At 39.1% G+C, this 20,524-nt stretch overlaps 1 protein-coding gene across 1 annotated transcript in view; it reads left to right on the top strand.

The window, feature by feature from the left end:
* The first annotated feature begins 4,923 nt into the window (after nucleotides 1-4,923).
* The window catches only part of RFX6 (regulatory factor X6), a 33,386-nt gene continuing 17,785 nt past the window's right edge, over nucleotides 4,924-20,524 (top strand). Inside the window, exons 1-7 of the mRNA XM_030944753.1 lie at nucleotides 4,924-5,531; nucleotides 5,687-5,835; nucleotides 6,011-6,167; nucleotides 7,725-7,848; nucleotides 9,101-9,162; nucleotides 15,911-15,988; nucleotides 18,542-18,569. Coding sequence (XP_030800613.1) covers nucleotides 4,924-5,531; nucleotides 5,687-5,835; nucleotides 6,011-6,167; nucleotides 7,725-7,848; nucleotides 9,101-9,162; nucleotides 15,911-15,988; nucleotides 18,542-18,569 — 1,206 coding nt within the window. The remainder of the gene's footprint in view (nucleotides 5,532-5,686; nucleotides 5,836-6,010; nucleotides 6,168-7,724; nucleotides 7,849-9,100; nucleotides 9,163-15,910; nucleotides 15,989-18,541; nucleotides 18,570-20,524) is intronic.

The following is a 20,524-nucleotide window of genomic DNA, read 5'->3' as shown; positions in this document are numbered from 1 at the left end:
ACAGACACAGAGGGGGACACAAAACTTGTTTGGTGAAGTGGGGAGCTGTCTGTGAATGTAGCAGTTTAGTGAGCTGCACCCAGCTGGTGGTAGAACCTTCAGGACTCAGCTTTGCATAGAGAGAATGGTTCCTTGACTTTAGTGGTTTGCTTCTGTTAACACCTATTTAGAAGTTGTTTGCAGATAGGCTAGTTATACAAGAAGTGCTGCTAATAGACCTGTTTGGAGTATCTGCAGAAACTCTCAAAATCAATTCTTTAAGGGTGAACATATTCTCTAAGCTCAGCTCTATTCTTGGATCATTCATAGAGGAACACAAGATGTTTGAATAGCTGCTGAGTGAAAAACTCTGCTGGCCTCCTTAATATTTTTTTCCTGAATGTGCCCACCAAAGCACAGTGCAAATACATGAACGGTGAAGTGGCTGTTCAGTCTGTAAGCTTGTAGGAGCATGTACTTATATGAATACAAACATTTTCTCTCAATTTGGCACAGGAAAAAAGAATACATACTTGGCAAAAATGGCATTTCAAAATCAAGATAAGTAACCTGAGACAACTGTTTAACATTACCTGAAGAGAGATGAAGAGAGAGGTAAGCATTGAGATTTTTTGCTTACATGTACCCACATAAGGTCTGAACTATACAGTTTACCTCAACTACCTACAGAGCATAGGTTTGTAGAGGACAGAGACATGTGAACTGTGAAAGGAGTTAGTGTAATATATGGTTTACTTATTTTGAAGTTTGTTCTTTGGGAAGAAAAATAGAAGGGCCCACTTCTATACAAAACAGAACGGGTTTTCATTTAAAGATCATAGGAAGAGGCAGTGAGTAAAATACCCAAACATAAAGAGACAGAGAGACAGGTCTGGCTTTATCAGCTGGAGACAGAGCAGGAAATACCTTATTAAACATCACCATCTACTGGATGCCAGCAATTGTTCCTTATAAAGGAAACTGTAAGCTTCTAAGCTGAATTAACTTGTCAGACAAGCTGATGCTTTCACAGACCTGGCTCTGCTTGTGAAGTTAGTGGCAGGGCAAGGTTTGTGCATCTTTTCCATACCAAGGTGGGAAAAGATTTTCAAAATTACAGAAACTCAGAAAGTTCAGGGTGATATAATAAAAGCTATGAAATGGCTAATAAGGCAGAATGAGAACCTATAGAAAGAAGGTGGGAATAGTCAGGCATGGAGGCAATAGCATCCTTTGGGTAATCAATTTATCTTCTTGTGGAATTTTTGTCTAGATACACACACGCATGTTCCTGATGGAGTTGAATTATTCTCCTCCTGGGTAGTTTGTGCTTATTGCAGTTCCATATTAACTTTTCACTCTGTTGGCTGCACAGACAAAGTTCAACCATATTTGTGTGATTTTACAGCATCAGGACTGGCAGTTCACAGAGCTTGCTGAAGTGAAAAGGCATCAGTGCAGCCCTGCTATAGCTGCTGAGCTGGACTCTCTGGGCAATGAAAGATCCTCCTCCCCTTCCCCACTGAGAGCAGAAGTCTCCAGCCCCACACTGAAGGATGCCATTTCCCTTGTCTGGTGCCCTCCCTTCACTTCCACATTTTTCTCCACCTTCTTCCTCTACAAGCACCAGAAAAGCCACAGCTCAAAGCAACAGCAGTGGGTGATACAAGTATCCTCCTCTGTGGTAGAAGAAAGACACAACGGAAAAGTGCTTTGAGGGCCCCCCTCTTTCTTTCTTTCTTTCTTTCCCTTTGCTTTCTCTAAGGTTTCACCTGGTTGCATGCACAAAACTGGTGACTCAAGACACCAGAAAGAAGCAAATTCTTTAGAGAAATCACTTATTGCTGACGTATTAGAACCTTGAGAAGGGCTCAGAAAAAACCTGCAAAGACAAAAAAATTTTCCATATCACTGAGTGATGTTCTTAAGCCATCATTACAGTTAATTTATCAAAAAGAAGGATTCAATAATTATTGGAAACAATAAAGCTAAGATTTTGGAGGACGTTTCAATTTGTTTCAAATTTGACCCTTTAATTAATATAGATTCTTATCTAAAGAAATTTTTGTGATAAGAATCTATTCTTGGATATATGCTTTCAAACAGTGTTGCCAGTGACAGCATCAAATGCAGGAGCTCTTAGCTTAATGCATCGATTTTTAAATATTTTTTTAAATTTTCAAGATGAAAATAACTCCAAAAAGTAAACACTGAGATGTGGAAAGGACCAAAATAAATGGGAAAGCTATCTTGTTTGAATTGGTGGTGATTAAAACTGTTTCTTGCAAGGAGTCACAGAAAACCAGAAATGGAATTTCAGGAAGAGCTAAATAGATTCGTGCTATGTCAAAGCAGAGAGAATGACAAACACTGACAATTATGACAAATTAATTTATTATAACCTTGTGGAATACTGGTAAGTGCCATACTTTACTTTTATAGTACTATCAACATATTTGGAAAGAAAGAGGTGTTAGAGTCTAACAAAGAGTCCTGGCATCAACACTGTATCAGGGCTTTTGTGTAGTTCATTTGTCTGGGGAGGATATGAGGTGAAACAGTTTCCAACACTTAAGTAAACATCACGCAGGATTACACAGGAACAGATCAATAACAAATTGTATTTCTATTGCTGCATTTATCTTCCAAACATTTTGCAGTTCAAAACAGAGAACCCCTCAGGCAGATTTTTGTTAATGGCAAGTCACATTGATATGAATAAAGTTGAAAAATGTTTTGTTTTCATGTGCTGTGTTGGCAACAAGGAAAAGAAAACACTGCAACAAGATGAAATGGTGCAATACCTGAGTGCTGATAGAAAAGATATTTACATGTGACTTATAGAAACAAAGAATTCCGTTGTCCTACAGAGCACATGTATCTGTTAATTTACTCTAGGCTATACAACAGACTGTTGAATTTTGGTGGGATTACATCATTACAAAATTTACCTAAAACTAAGCAAGGCTTCCTAGGCTCTTAGTACAGACCTAGAAGGGAAACAGATTTATGAGAAGATGATCTGTTCACTGGGTAATGTGCCTGGTATGAATTAGCTCTAGGAGACACCTTTTCTTCTCCACTGACTCTAAATGGAGACTGAGGTGAACAGATTAGACTAAGAAAATTAACTCTGAGACAAAGTTAGGCAAGAGGTGCTGCATGCTTCAAGTACAAATTATAGAATTATAGATTAGTTTGGCTTGGAAGGGGCCTTTGAAATGTGCAGGGACATCTCCAACTACATCAGGCTGCTCAGAGCCCCATCCCGTCCAGCCTTACTTTGAATGTTTCCAGGGATGATGCATGCACCCACCTTGGCATTCATCTTTGAGCATATATATATATATATATATATATATATATGTCTCTGTGTGTGTACAATTTTTGAACAGGAAAATTCTAAGAAACCAAATACGCATGGATATATGTTTTAACAGTTCTACTTAATAATCAGATTTTATTCATTAATAAACAACATGGTTAGGACCATGACTCTCAACCGACATGGTCCACAACAATACACTGTTGTGTACTCCACAACAATATTAAAAATTTCTAGGCACAAGCAATGCTGTAACATCCTTGGTACTTGTGGTTTCAGCTAGCCCAGTTTTACACCTGCCCCATCCTTTCTGTCTCCCAAAGGCTGAAATCATACATTCAGGTGGACTCTTGACTCCAGCAAGAGGGAGCTTAAATATGGGGAAGGATTGTACACCTGCCATAGCTTTTGGGGTCTGTCCTTTGCTTCAGCAGGATTACAAATGCTTGCTGCAGGGTGGAAACTAGCTGATCCCTAGGCTGGAGCCCTCACTCAGTTAATCCCTGTGTTGATGATGATGGATAGAATTCATTAGTGTCACTGAGGATATCCTGCCACCATAAGAATCCTGCCATTTAAGAACAAATAGCTACATTTAGCTCCATAATTCCAAAATATCCATGTTCAATGTCACATTGGATTTTGATCACAAAAGATTCAACATAACAATATGCAGCTGAGATATTTTATCATACCATGGAAACACTGGTCATGGTGAACCAAATTGTGATCGCTTGTGCCAGTGCTCAGGCCAGCCAAAAGTCAGAGGGTCAAAGGAGATTTTACTACAACCTCAAACAAAGCCATTGGAACCAGATGCTGAACTGTCCCAGTGAGTTACAGTAAGAATTGTCACAGGCACATGTGGTCAAAGCCATACATAGCATACTTAATGAAGTAAGAAGGGAACGGGGAAACAGGGAAGAAATGTTGACTGGAGCAACTGGTAATGAAAGAAATTTATTTCACACAGTGGAGGGAAGAGGTGTAAGCAGAACACCAGAAAGTTTGGGCTAAATGCCATTTTTGATTCTGGGACCCCCTCACAGGTCTGCCTTGGGTCTGAAGTCCATCATTTATTCTTATGATGAGGTTTTTGGCCTTTCAGCAGATATGGGCACACCATATTTGTTAAATATGGATTTGACAGATGATAGCTGGTCCGACAATGCATCTCTGCAGGAGTGGAAGTGGTCATATTCTGCTGCTTTGTAGTGCTGGTGGTGTCAATGACTTGAGGTGCAACAAAAGACTGGAAGAGAGCAGAAGGAAAGCAGCTATTTATGAGCTTTGTGTTTGTGACAGCCCAGCACTACTTGTTGGCTCAAAGAATGCTTCACAATTCATACAATATAATATTTCAGGGCTGCTCGCTACCACAAGTCACACTACAATTTCCCAGTCCTTATCTGGAACAGCACAACACCTAACATTTTGTTTTAATGAGAATTTATTAAAACAGTAGTTGTTGCAGTGATCATACTAGGTTTCCATCCTACTGACAATTTTGTTCTCTGGAAAAAGCAAGGACCACTTTCTGTGATTGTCTCCTGCCATCTCTCAGTCAGCATGCTGAAATGGAGAAAAGCAAAGCCACGTCTGCCAGATGAATGTACGAAATGAAGATGTTTTGCTCCATCACCCACAAAATTACGCTGGGAATTAAGGAAATACGGACAGTGACCGATAGTGCCCACAAGGGTCCCACCACTGGCCCTGCGGCTGTCAGAGGCAGCTGCGAAGCGCAGAGCGCCCGTCGCCCTCCGCGGGCGGGGAGAACAAGGAGAGAGCCTCCGCGGCCGCCTTCTGCCCTGGTGGGACGAGGGGACACTGCGGCCGCCCCCAGCCTCGGCGGACCAGGAGCTGCTCCCGACACCAGCCGGAGCCACCGCCGCCGGGAGTTAATCATTAAATCCCGGCAGATCCGCTCCTGGCCCGCTCCCCCGAGCCTCCTCGGCCTTCTGCCGTGCCCTGTCCCTTTCTGGCCTGACCGACAGCGGCGGCGGGAGGGGAAGCGGAGGCAAGGACAGAGACACCTCCCCGCCGCCGCCGCCTGCGGGCCTGGTGCGAGGCGGAGCCCCGGGGCGGGCGGGCCGTCCCTGCCCGCTCGGGAGCCCTGTCGCCTCCCTGGACGGCGCCCTAGGGCACACCTGTCCCCCGCTGCCGCCCCCGCATCGCCTCTCCTCCCCTTCACGGCGGCGCTTGGCCGGCACCGTCTCCGGCCGCGGTGCAGAGCCCCGGCCCACGCCTCAGCTCCCGGCCGCCGCCGCGCCCGCCCCGTCCGGCCGCTCCCGTCCCCTCCCGCCGCCCATGGGCGCCGCCCGCGCCGCGCCGGGGGCACAGCCGGCGCCGCTGAGGAGCATGGCCAAGGGACCCGAGCAGGGGGGACGCCTTCCTGCACCTCCCGGCCGCGCAGGCGGCGCCCGCCGAGGCGCAGGAGGAGCGCTACGCGGGGCTGCTGGGGCCAAGCTTGCTGCCCTGCGCCCGGGAGGCGCTGCCCGAGCCGCCTCTGCCCGCCGGCATCAAGGCAGGTAAAGGCAGGCAGCCGGCACCGTGCCCTGCTCGGCCCGGCCGCGGCGGGCAGCGGCAGCGCTGCTCGGGCTCCGGCGGGGACGCGGCGGGCAGGGCGGCGGGCGGGACGGGGCGGCTTGTGGCGGGACCGTAACGATGCCCTTGGGCCTCTCTTCTTGTCCCCGCGGCGCTCAGAAACACGCCTCGGCAGCGAAACCCTCTCCTCGGAAGAAGAGGATGCGGATGCTCGCGACGGCGCGCTGACAGCTGCCGACCAAAGCCCGTGTTCGAAGAGGAGCATCACGCAGATCATGAAGGACAAGAAGAAGCAGACACAGCTCACCCTGCAATGGTAGGGCTCCAGAGAGACCCCCCTGCCCGCCCTGGGGGCTCCAGGACCGAGCCGGCGTGGCCGTCACACTCAGAGGGACCCTTTTCTGACAGCTGAGCCGGCGAGGAGGGCGACATTTCTTTTAGAAAGAATTTGTCTTTTTTGGGGTGTTCCGTTTGTTGGTTTTTGTTTTCTGGTTTTGTCTTGCGGGTTTCTTTTGGACGAGCCTCATCTACAAATAAGGACACCCATACCCAAATTTCTGAGTTTTGAAATTATCAAAGGTTTGTCACCTAATAGAAGTCTTAGTCAGATTCTCACGCTGTGTGGCTATCAATGAAATGTATCATCAAAATGTAGAAAGGAAACATTATTTAAGAATTGCATTTGTGAACGGCTGCTTTAATTATCCTTTAAAGTTGTGGCAGTTAGATTTTCGCTGTCTTATGATGCATTTCTTTTGCATTATGTTCTCCCTCCCATTGAGGCCCTAACTTTGGTTTATTTTATCAGGGAAAAAAAGTTAACCAAATAAGAGGTCAAATTCTGCAGACATTAATTGATAAATGTTTATATTAAAATACATTTGAAATTAGGGAGGAGTTCTGTTGAATTAAATGGGAACTTAATAACAAAATGCAGATTGTCAATAGAGATATTTTTTCCTCCTATCTGAAAAATTAGACTAATCCAAATTATTCAGTTTGTTATTCTAGTTTACTTCTGAGTGTAAATAGTTAAGGATTTAAAGTCTGGTGAGTCACTGCAAAATTATTCAATATGCAGTGCTTACTACACAGTATTTTCTTACAAATTTGTGTAATTTGAGAAACAAATTTATTGCACATCATCGCAGGAGTAGTGAACAATGTAAAATGATAAAGAAAAAAACCAAAAGGACAGAGAAATACCGAGCTGCTACCAAGGGTTATCTTCAAGTGAAAACAGTCAGGTTTTTGCTTCAGTTTTAAAAATTTTACTGTGATGAACATCACTCAGCACTTGTATTCTGCAAACTAATTGGGAAGCTGCATAGAAATTCACCTTCTTCAAAAAACACTGTTCTTTGCTTTTCCCACTGTGGTTTGAAGAATTCCAAGGTCCAGAGCGGAAATTAAAAAGCAAAACAATGAAGAAAAGAGACATTAGCTCGGGTGTTGAGGATACAGTGGGACAGAAGCTGCAAGTGCAGGTTCCTGGTCTTAAATCCTTTCAAAGGACTGACTTAAACCCAGGTCTTTCATGTCTAGTTAGGACTCTTATTTTCAAACTAAGGCTGGCTCTTAGGTGATGATAATTTAGTAATTTAAATAAAGCAAAAAAGTCCAGACATTGAAAAGGACTCATTAACAACAGGCATCTGGCTCCAGGTTTTCCATATTCTGCACTAAGCACCAAGTGTTGAGTCTGTCTGTAGTGCCTGTCATGTTCAGGAGAAACTCATCTGTGTGCTCTGATGGAGCTGTTCCGTAAAATTAAAAAAAGAAGAACTGGAAAAAAAAATAGCAAAAACTGGGAAATGCAATCAGGAGAAATGGCATGTTGCTTCTTACTCTGGTAGTTTCTTTCTCTACACAGGCTGGAAGAAAACTACATTGTATGTGAAGGAGTTTGTTTACCAAGATGCATCCTTTATGCACATTATTTAGACTTCTGCAGAAAAGAGAAGCTGGAACCTGCCTGTGCTGCAACTTTTGGGAAGGTAATAAGTAAATGCCTTAATAATTTGTTAGATCAGTTGTTTGGGAGTCAGAGTTTAGTACACCTGTGTAAGAATTCTTCTGAAATTCACATGTTTTCTACTGCTAATGTACATGGAATCAGACTAACTATAACTACACTGTCTCCTGTGAAGGCATTTCTTAACATCACCTTTAGGAGATTGAAGCTGAGATTCCCTTTGATTTATTGTTGTTTTTTACAATAAAAAAAAGAAAAAGGCATTCTCTCTGAGTGCTTCTTTTCTTTCCCTTTTTATTCATGACATCAATAGGTTCTTTCCACAAAACCAGATCTGACATGGAGGACACTTAATAATTATACTAAAGGCAGTGTAAGGTGTGATGTGACACAGGCAATACTACTAGAAGGGGTAGAAAAGAAGTTAATAACACAAAGAGCTTCCAAATGAAAAATTGTTGATTCATTCTCTTTTCTATCCTTCTCTACAATTAATCCTGAAGTAATTTAATGTAAGAGAGATGTGAACTCTCCAAATTAAATCCTGAGTATTTAGTGAAACAGGAAACCAAAAATGCTTCAAGGATCATATTTTTTTAAGCACTACTGATCTAGTAATGGTTTATACATAGCAAAATGCATTAATTTAATTAAATAATGGATTTAATGGATTTTCTGGTTCATAAAATGGTAATTTCCTATTTTATTCCTCTTGAACTGGATATACAAAAAAAGTGGATATCTATTTTTCATATACAGTTTCAGTATAAATAAGACAATAGGTCCCATTTAAACATTATTTTGACAGTGATGTGTCTATTAGATATATCTATTAGATCTACCTCTATTACTGAATTAATTTTTCAGATCACAATTTCAAATAAAAAAAATAAATTTCATTCTAGTTGTTTGTCTTTGAAAACAGAATAGCTAGAGGGCAGAGTTTCCCCTGATTTTGTTTGAATCTCTGAAGCAAAAAATACAGTTGTACTTAAGGAACTTGAACATAATAGGATTATGGTGAAGACAACTAGATGTTAAAATGTAAAAGTGAAAACAGGTTGGAAGACTGGAGATAGACAACAAGGTGGACAAGGATGGAAGAAAGCCTACAGTGTGAAACATGGCATAATCGTTTTTGTTGTGCTGTAAGTGTCAAAAATGCTAATTCATTATCTACCTTAGACAGTATATTTGCACTACGATTTTTCTATAAACAGATTGCTAAGAAAGTTTGCCAGTGTTAGAAATTAATGCAGTTATTTTCTCTTTAGACCATTCGCCAGAAATTCCCTCTCCTGACCACAAGGCGGCTCGGAACAAGGGGCCATTCAAAGTAAGGCGCAATTACCTGTGTATCTGCTTATAGAACACATTTTAGGAATCATCTGTGTTTCCATGTCTCCTTAATATGTACCAATTGGCAGGGGAGTTTATTCAGAGGGTACACTGCAAGTGATAACTTTCATGTACATGTTGAAACTGATGCTCAAACTCAAGCATTTAAATTTGAAAACACTGCTGCATAATTTTTAAAATTAAACCTATTAAGCTTCTAAGTCTTGTCATTGCATTTATAGACCCATGCATATGTTGCAAATATATGTAAAAATATTAGATATAGAAATTGTTTATAATACATGTTTTTTTATAGCTTCTCATCTTTCTATAAATAGTGATTTTATTTCTCTTTTGCAAGCCTAACAACTTTCATTGTGTTCTCTCTCATGTAACAATATGGGTTCACCTAAATACACCACCAGAAAAAGCATTGTTTTAAATTGAAGTTAAGGTATACTTCTGCTCTTTGTTGTGGGTATTTTATAAAACTCTGAAAGTACACCATCTATAGTGTGGTAGTTTCATAAATAATGTATCCTATTAATTTTTATATTTGATCTGTACAATATTAGGTTGTAGGAATAGATCATAGACAACTCTATATCACCTGGTGCTAAAATTTTTATTAGTTCTGGTTCTGGAATTATGCTTTTGGCCATGAATAACTTAGTGTAAAACTGTTGTGAAGAGTGGTAATAACATATTCCCTCACATCCATTTTTCTAATGAATAAATAAGATAGAAAACCAGAATAATGATAGAAATAGGAGAAACTCAAAACATTCTGTTTGTTTGGGAAAACTCTTTATTTTGAGCTACTTAGCCTTGAAAGACAAAGTTACTCTTGTCTTTCAGTAGTTTATAACCAAAACTCATAACAAAAGGAGACTGAAAAGAAAAAAATCTACAAGACTTGTTTTCCCAAGTGCTTTGCAATATTCTAGAAATGTCTGAAAGATAAATTTTTTATTTTCATAGTTTTGGGGGGTTTTAAAATGTTGTTATACCTGGTTTTCTTCCTGCCTTAGAAATACAAGAAATAGCTAGTTATTCCACCTTAGTTTTGCTGAAGAATGAATGAAATGTCATTTGTGAATTTTAGGTTTTGTTGTAGAAAAAATGAACGTGGGGAAGAATTTAAATTCCAAATTTTTGCAAAGACATTCTATTTCTTGAGCATGTCTCAAGCATTTATTTTAAATAACCACTAATAAAAAATAAAATCCAAAGGAAATAAAGTCTTCGTAGAACATTATTTCTTTTTTGATTTTTTTATTGTTGGTTTTAACAGAGGATAGTTCTTGCATAGTGTCTCTCACAGTCTTACAAATTTCTAATCCATTCACCTCTTTTTGAAGACAGTACACAGCCTGCAATGTATAGAGGAAGACTGGAAACTGCAGTTCATTTCTCTTTTTGTAGGTGACCTATAGAAGCTGAGTAGAGATGTTTTGAGGAGAGCATTAGAAAGGTTATTTATTACGGAAAAGAGGGATTTTGTGTATTGTCTGCTGTGGTGAACTTAAGCTGTGATTACTGGCATAAGATGATGTAGACATAGCTTTGCTGCTGGTATTCTGTTTAAGATTTTAAGAGGTCTGGCATTCACAATCTGTGCAGGAATATTTGACAGTGTTCTAATTCATCAATGTCGTGGTGAATTCTGAGTCAGGTACATAACCCCACTTATTTGGTGAACTACTTAGTTACAATGAATGAGATTATGCAAGGGAGAAGTCTCCCACATGCTCATTATATACTTGTTCTGACATAACTGACAGATTGACAGACAGGATCCAATGAGGATCCAAACTTACAAACATGTCCTGTGTCTGCATGATTTAAGCACAGTAAGTCAACCTTTATTAAGTAAATGAGTATGTTTCAAATGTGTGTATAGCTACAAAATTTCTTGTATTGGAACATGTGTCACTGTAGTCCCCTGTTCTCAAAGACAGGAAACAATATTAATATAGAAATAACGCATGCCCAACATTTCTTTGGCAGATTCCATATCCCTGTTGACCTTATTGGTATTATGTGCCATATTTTCATATGGATTAACTGTTCTTGAACAATTTCCTCAAAGAACTGAGGCATCATCAGGTTTTGTTTGAACATCTGGCACTTGCTTTTCTGTATTTTTTCATCCGTTTTCCTCAGAGGCTTTTCCTATTCAATTCTCGTTTCTGCTAAGATGCACTTACCTTGATCTTCCTGTGCTAAAAAGGACCTCACAAAAGGCACAAATGACAATACTTCCAGTTCAGAGACCAAATATGGCAGCAAGCAGTCATATAGAAGTGTCAGTATGAATCTTAGAATTATAGAGGCATAGAATGATAGAATGGTTGGGGTTGGAAGGGGCCTTAAAGATCATATAGTGTAACCCCTGTGCCATGGGCAGGGACACTTTCAACTAGGCCAGGTTGCTCAAAGCCCCATCCAATCCAGCCTTGAACACTTCAGGGATGAGAGATCCACAGTTGCCCTGAGCAACCTGTGCCAGCACCTCAACACCCCCACTGGAAAGAATTCTTTCCTAATATCTAATCCAAATCTACCCTTTTTCAGTTAAATGATCTCTGATAATCAATTTTTCTATCTGTGGTGCTGTGGGCCATGTCCCCCTCAGAACTACAGACTCACTGAGGAATAAATGAATTTCTGATTTCACCAGGTAGCAATTAGTCACACAAATATTATTTACAGAAGTATTTCCATTAAATTAATAATAAAGTTAAGGGACTGTTCATCAGTTTCAATAAATTACTAGTTCTTCTCTTTTATGTTAACATGGACTCTAAATGTTACAAGCTATTTCTGAGTCACTGGGGCTAGCAGGAGGGTTGTTGCTAGCAATTAAGTCATATTTTTTAAAGCATAGTAGTGTAGTGACATGATATTATTTCTGTCATTGCTATCTTTATTACCATATAATGCTAGCAGGAGCAGTATTAGCACTCACTATTCCTAGCAGTGATGTTTTATATAGCAATATTGCCCTGGAGCTCTGATCATTGTCCAGGATGCTGCAAAAGCATAAAAAGGAAGACAATTCTTCTCCAATGGAATAATTGTTCTTAGAGAAAAGTTAATGCCCTGGGAAAAAAAGTGCCTTCCTGGACGCTGCAAGCATACACAGTAATCTATTGGTAGGGCATGTCTGTGATCAGAAGAAAACAAAGAAAATAATTTCCTTTTCCCATCGTCTTCAAGGTGGTGGAAATTGTTTTTCTCCCACTTTGAAACAAGCTCTTTCTGACATCCTCGTGAGCATGAATTGGATTTGAGGAAAAGCTCCTGCACTAAGATATGGAATACAGTTGCTGTTGTAAGACATGAGATACACAAATGTTAGTTCTTCCTCTGTTCCCAAACAGCATTTGTCATCTCTAGTTCAGGGCAAAGGATAAACTTAAAACTGAGTCTGATGATCCCTAGAATTCAAGTCAGAATCTCTCTTTCTCTGTGTTTACATCCAACAACCCATTTGTGCAAAAGTGTCAGTACTTAAATTCATTTAAACATTTGGCCAAGAAGGTCCAACACATTGGACGCAACTTTGTTAACAAAATGTGTTAGTCTCTCATGCCCACGCTAATCATTCTACATAGCTGAAAGTGAGGGAAATTTTCTGTTTTCAGCTATGTAGAGTGAAAGAAGATGCAGCACTATAAATACTGCTAGCTGCTCTCTTAGATTAGTTTCATAAGCAACAGTTCCCAGTTCTAAATCCACCTTTTTGTATTGGTAATTTTGAACATACCATGGTCAATGCTAGAACTCAGCTGTAGCTTTCACAGTACACAAATCACCTGAAGCAGCTATTTGGGAAAATGTAGACACTGCTGAGTCCAAACACACAGGAAGACTGTTTGAGCTCAAGTTACAATTTAATTTCTTTGTAGACTTTGATCAATGATGAATCTTAGCTTTTATCCATCATGTCTGAAAACTATTATCTTATTTATTAGGAGTGATTTAGTGGGTTAATAAAACTGATATGGCAGCTGGCCCTGTGATAAGAAGTTATTGCAAGTCCCTGAACAGCTTAGGCCTATCATTTCCTTATCAGCTATCATTTGTGTCAGTGTATGCTCAAATCAGAGCTACAAGTTGTGTAGGAACATATGTTACAACAAACCACTGAAATTAAAAGAGAAAAGTAGTTCAGGTTGTTTTTTAAAATGTTTGTTTCAAAAATTGAGAGTAAATTCCTTGTAACTGTAGTAACATATTGTGTAGTAATTACACAATAGAAATAATAAATAGTAAAATAAAAATATATTGACCATACACATAAAAGTATGTACATAAAGAGATGGAAGGCATTTGAAGATGTAGGTTAAAGATGTTGTCAGTGTGTCTGGTATGGGTATACCACTCTCAGCAGGGAGCGCAAAATAAGCTATTCAACTAATGGCTTGTAAAAGAATAATAATCTTTATACCCTATTACTCTATGGAGGATGCCAGACAGAGCTTGAAAATTAAAATTATATTATTTTAATGGTTTCTCTGTTGTGAATGAAAAGCTCTGTTTTTAGCAGTAAAAATTCAACTGCACATTATTGAAGAAAAACAGAATGATACCTGCTGTGCCTTTAATACACACAGAATATGCACTGAAAATATCTATTCTCTACTTAACAAGATGTCCCAGTGAAAAATTCTGATATCCTGGGACGTTCCAGCAGGAACAATTATATTACCTACCACTGGATACTTGAGAATCTGAATCACACAACAGTTCCTGTTCCTTGCCCAAATATATTAATATTGAATTATATGTGGAATAATCTAGATATTGAATCATAACCTTGTAAAGAAGCAATGCTTTTCCTTGCCTCTGGTCCACTCCAGCCTCAACTGGAGGCAATGGCAAATTTATAGTGACAGTGTAAAAGTCTTTATTTTAGAATTTTTAAAATGGCATGTGGTTGAAGCTGGGAGATTTAAACTGTTGGAATGAGACGTGGGCACCTGCTTGCTCAAATGGCCAATGACAAATGGACAGATAACATTGTTAAAGAAGCAGTCACAACTCTATTCTGTTTTTCGTCCTGTTCAATGGGCACACTTTGCCATATAAAGAGTAAGTAAATGCTGTCATTTCAAAGAATCCATACCTGTATATTTTCAATACCTCTTGTGTCACAGTAAGGAAACAGGGGAGACACTTTTAGCTTTCCTAGGGGTTGACAGATGCCACAGTGATCTAGCAGTGTTATGTAGACTCACCACTTTCAGGAAAGCAGTAAAAGCAATGGTGCCATGTTCTGTCATGTTTCTTGGCTGTAAAATCCTGAATGCACGCAACAGACTGTCCAGAAACAGAAAAATTATTTCAGCTGAGATTGTCAGAGCTGCCTAGGCTAGGCTAATATATCATCCTAATGAACATTTTCTTAGGCATAATTTGTATCTAATGCCTTTAACCAGCTTTGAAAATATAAAGCACATGAGGGTTTTGTTCTTACCTGTGACAGTTCCATACAAGAACAAACAAAATATTGTGATTTTTTTTTAATGGTCATCACCAGGAAGAGCAGAGATGAGATGAGATTAACAGTTTTGTTGATGTGTTCTGTGAACTGTTCGCTGGGGCTTTGTTTCTTAAGAAGGTATTTCTTCAAGCTTGTGGGAAGTTTGAGTGAAATTAGTGAAATTAGTGAAATTTTAGTGAAATTAGTACCACTTTGCAATGTGTTGCAAAGTGGTACTTTGAAGCAGCTCAGTTAAACCAGCTGCCATGGTACTTTCAAGATAATTTTAGTAAAAAGCAAATTAACCTTTCTATTCTATCCATAACATTCTTAGACATTCTTAACATTCTTAAATTTGGTTTGACGCAATCAGTTTTTAAATCTGTTGAGTGGAATTTATAAGACAGGGCCTATCAACTTTGATAGATGAACTCAAGCAAACTTTGCTATGACCGGTAAGGAAAGAGCTGCCCCCTGCTTGCTCTCCTGCACTTCTCTCAGAGGTCACTTTGTAGCAAAATCAGTGGAAAGCAGTAGGCAGCAACTGCAGAGCCAGTTTTCTTAGCATCAACCCAACCTTTTTTGTGTCTTTGGTGTCTTTAGTTAAGGCGTTGGGTGTAAGCACTGCAAAGCCTGAGCAATAGGCATGTTTCCTTTTTCAGTCTCTCTTTGGGAGCAGTAGTCTCCAGGAGAGCAACAAGGGAGACAAATGTGGATGAGAAGGGCCTAAATGGCTTAATAATTTAGAGTTAGTCAGCCTACGACCTGACAGAAGAATGAATGAATGACATATTATCATTATTAGTCATAGGTGACTGAACACTAAGTTATAAGGTGCACTGGCAAGTTATTTTCAGCTGAGAAAGGCTCTGAGGGACTGTAAATGTACCAGTGGCAAGCGAGATAAAATGAACCTGATAGATCAAACCCAGCACCCTTTCAAACAAATGAAGTAAAGTGCAACAGAAGGCAGGTTAAGGAAAAGAAATGTAACATGTTTCTGGGTTTTCTGTTCTAGCTACATTCTTCTAGTAAGAGAGAAAGTATATTAATTTTAACCATTGAATTTGGATCAAATAATGACAGTATTCTTTTCTATGAGACTAGATTTTGTTCCATGTCTGTAAAAGGAATTGTTAGACCCTGTTTAGAAAAGCATTTAAGATCAGTCTGACAGCTTCCTTTACTTTCAATTTGGCAGCTTGGTTTACTTGACATGTCACTCATAAATGCTTCTCCATTTTTTTTTTTTCAGGTATCACTATTATGGAATTGGCATTAAAGAAAGCAGTGCATATTACCACTCTGTGTATTCTGGAAAGGGCTTAACCAGGTAAAATAACTTCTGAGACTTAATCAGTGAAGGTCTAGCTATAATCTTCCCTTAGGAAGGTATATGTAGGACTCTAATTTTTGTTTCTACCAGAACTAGAATTGCTGGTTATCTCCGTGTTTAAAAGGTTGATCTCTGTATTTTGCTAGAGTCTTCCAGTTTGACCCCACCACAGTCAGTGTAGAGCTGTCAACTTTTAACAGCAGAACATTTGTTCAAGTTTATTTGAGGGAGCAAAATCCCATTTCCAGAACACTTGTCTAATTTTGTTTGCTTGTGTGTCACCCTGTGAGTTCTTTCCCTAGGACAGCTTTCCATTATGAAACGTCTAGGGTATGGTGTGAAGCTGGCACCTGTGGGGCAGGAGGGAGGGGTCAGTGTAGATTAATATTTACAGGTCCTTTGACTGGCTAATATCAGTTTAAACCTAACCCAGGAAGCTCTAATTATATTTATTTAAGGGACAGCTAGCAGGATCAATACGTTACGATAGCTGCCTGTTGGTTTGCCAAAGATTAATAGTTCGTAAAACAAATGTCTCTGTTCACATATGGCTTGAATGACGGCTTTCATTGTCTGTGGCAGTATACCTGGATAAGTGGGACTCTGAGAAAGGAAAGGAATAAATGAGTTTATAATCACACATAGAAAATTCGACTGGTGGCAGATTTAGGTCATATCCAAAGAGACCTTTTCCAGGCAATAAGACAAGTGTACAAACTGAGGGTAATACTGCCAATAATGCTTAAAAAGGGAGGGTTCACTCCACAGCACTACTTAGGGTGAAATAGATTAGAATATTCTATTTATTTGTCTGATATATATCCAGAGCTGTGGAGGTGTTGCTGGTACACAGTGTACTTTTCTTTCATAATACAGAATTACCTTGAACAAATTGTTCATTTTATTGACTAAAAGACAGTTATTTTCATTTAAAAGAATATAATAATTCTTACTCCTCAGCTTTATGTCAGGCAGGTACAATCTAGTAGCAATGAGTGCAAAGAAAATGGAGGTTCTACAAAATTCCCCAAGGCCAGATCTCTGAAGGTATACACTCACATGAAGATGGCATAGATACTCTCTAAGATTTTCAGGACTACTCACTAGATTCACTAATTAGGAACCTTTTGTTTGTGTTAGCAGCTGTATGAGATGTTGAATTTTCAGGGTCCAGCAGTTCAGCTGCCTCCTTGTCTGAATTAAAGCAGAAGCTCAGATGCTCATTTTCTGGCCCATCACAGTAGCTGGGTTTTTCTATGTGAAGAGAATGGTGCAGTTGCTTGGGGTTAAGAACAAGCTTCTGGATAATGAAAGAATCAGGCAGTGTAGGGATTCAAAACTTCCAGTTCCTGGCTGCTGCATATAGTGATCCATAAATCTGTGCTTTACATCTCTTCTAGTCCTTGGGGCTCTGGAGGAGCAGTGCTAGCAGATGCTGCCTCTCACTTTTGCTGTACATGCAGTACATTTTGCTGAACACGTGGAAATCCAGAGTCCAAAACAAGTACATCTAGCCTTGAAGTTAATTAGATCCACGTTGTAATCAGCTGAGTGATGTCTTCATTTATACCTAGCTATCAACACACAAGGGAGCTGTCTAGGTAACATATGCTGGATTGTCATGTGGTGGGAGCTGTCAGGCATGGGCGGGAGGAATTCCACAACTGCTGAGCCTCTGGATTTCTGAGAGCATCTCAGAGAGCAGGAAACAGCCAGGGAGCATCTCAACAGCAGGAAACAATGATATTGCCACTGATAATTATGAGACTTCATATTGCCCACAGTATCTTATCAGTTGGCAGCTATTGGTATAGGAAATAACAATAATCAAACAACATTTATCATTATACTGATCCATTAGAATCGCGATTATTGCACATTCTCTACTTTAGTAGTTATAATTTAAAATGTTCTTTCTTGTTTCTGCACTGGAGGATTGTCTGATAGTCCAATGACTTCATTGGAATCTCTCAATTGGACTCTTAATAGGACATTCACTATACAGCAACATATTTTTGTCAGTTAAGAAATCTTTTATCTCAGAAATGTATGTCATTAGATCAAAATAGTACTGTAGTGAAAAAGAATAGGAAATTACTATGATTTCTTAATTTTTCCAAGAAATGTAAATTTTAGACATATATATATATATATACATATATGTACTTTTTCTACTCTGAATTTACTCAGCTCTATTAAAAACTGCATGTATTTCCTTATAAAGTCATTATGGACTTGCACCTATGCTACCCTTTTGCTGTTTGTGAAGTGGCAAAGATCCAAACAAAACCATGAAACTGGATTTTATACTTTAGAGTTTAGTCAGTGGTCTTAATCTTCATGTTTTATAATACATCAGTAGGTTTCCTGTTATCTCTAGGCATTTGAAAATCAGTGGAAGAAGTTAAGGAAAAAAAACATTAAAAAACCCATAAAAACTGTAATTGCATTTAGGAAAATGTGATAATTTTTCTAATAGATCATACATCTATATAGTCTCTACAAATGTTCTGCCTAGGAAAAAATAATCAAATGTGTTTACTTTCAAAGGTTCTCTGGAAGCAAGCTAAAGAATGAGGTAAGTGCTGTAATCTGTTTCCTTTTACTTCTGTTACAATACAAGTATTATGTGACCTGTGGTTTCCTTCACATTTCTTTCTTTGAAAATTGCAACATTATTTTGCCTTAAATTTTAGACTGCATAATCTTTTTTAACAAAGCTGAGTATTTGTTCCTCTAAATATTCAAAGAAAAATAAGATTGGAAAGCACCTTTTAGGACTCCCATTGCAACCTAGTTACCCATAACTGTATTTAAGCAAAGGATCAAGCTCTAGCTTTATTTTTTTCACATGTTACTTTAACACGAGGGCTTTTTCAGAATCTCATATGTCTGACAGAAAGCTGAAAAGAATTTTTTTTTTTAAATAAACTGAAATTTGTGCCTCCTAGTCAGTATTGCCTTCTTCTACTTTTTGCTCTTCATGACATTTTGTTCTTACGTCTTTTGCTTGCTGGATGGGACAAACAGCAGCTTTGAGTAACTTCATATCACCCTTATAGCCTTCCACTGTACTTGTTCTGATTTTAATATCTTTAGAATAAAATAAATCATAAAGTCTTGTAAATGGTATGTTTGCAGTTGCTATTGGAAATATCCCTTCTGACGAACCCTAGAAAGGGATTTGTTTTGTTGATTTTTGTTCTCCAGCCCCTCTCAAGTAGTCTACATTTTTATTACTGTATACTATGGTATAGTCACTGTCATTCTGGTCATATTAATAGTAGAAAATTATGGATTATTGTACATTAAAGGTTAAGGGTCACTCACAGTATTTTTATTTGGTGGTGAGTTCAACTGGCATGGAATATCCTGCATCCATATTATTATCTCCCAAATCTGCAAAAGGACATAGGGACATCTCTGCTACATTGCCACAAAGAAGTGTCTCTAATGTGCAGACTGGAAGTGTTTGGGATACTGCTAATTGGCACAGGCCAAAAGAATGCCAGAGGCCATTCTGAGTGATACTCTTCCAGTATTGCCTGGGAATGTTTCCTGACACCATTTAATTTACTAGATTAAATATACCTTCTGTGATCATCTGATACACAGCAAGCCTTTCACCTTTTTAATTTCCAGATAAGCAACTCCTAGCTGATAGCAGGCATTTTTATTTGCCCCTGAGAGTGTAGTTTTGCTCTATTGATTTTCATCCCCCTTGTTACCATTATCTCAAAGCCATCCATGTCTTTCTATGTGACCTCTTGGTCTTTCTTTGTTGATGATTTCATTAGCTCATGTCAACCAATTTGATCTATGATATGTTCAGTCAGATCAGCCCCAAGTCTGATTTTTGGGTATTTTCACTTCAATCCCTTTTCAACCCAGTAGTTTCCTTGTCAACAGAACTTGTTAGCATTTCAGCCAGAGTCAGTTTCTTAAATATTTTTACATTCTTTTACTAATCCCCACTCTCAGCAGCATAACTGATCATTTCCCATGGTGACACCATGTCAAGTATTTTAGTGAGGTTCAGATAGATTAGATCTGTTGCATTTTCCCTGTTCAGATAATTGGCTATCTTATCAAATAAAGATAGTGCTATGCCGTGGGATATCCCCAACATATTCATGAACACTACTGAAGCATTCATTCATTCAGAGTTTTGGGATGGAATATATTGGGTTCCTTTGGCATAAATGAATGCATATTTTCTTCCATCTCTGATGTGGCATTGTCAGTCTGCCTTGAAATTGACAATCCCACAAATCTGTCTTGTTTCTGACCCAAAGTTTCTCTGTTCTCCCAGAAAAAAATGTTCACAGATAAGTTGGTGGAAATAAATGAGAAAGGGAACATCATTGTGAGTTCTTGATTGTCTAGCTCAGTATTGTCTGAAATTATTCAGGCAAGTCTTAAGAGAAAAAAAGTCTTTAATGGTCAAAACTGAATTATAATAATCTTAGTATACCGAAATTTTGGCATTATATTTTCATTAGTGTGAACAGGCGATAGATATGTCCTTTTTCA

The sequence above is a fragment of the Camarhynchus parvulus genome, chromosome 3 (genome assembly GCF_901933205.1).
Source record: "Camarhynchus parvulus chromosome 3, STF_HiC, whole genome shotgun sequence".
Lineage (NCBI taxonomy): Eukaryota > Metazoa > Chordata > Aves > Passeriformes > Thraupidae > Camarhynchus > Camarhynchus parvulus.
The sequence above is the reverse complement of the archived record's forward strand: the minus strand, read 5'-3'. Positions and strand labels throughout refer to the sequence as shown.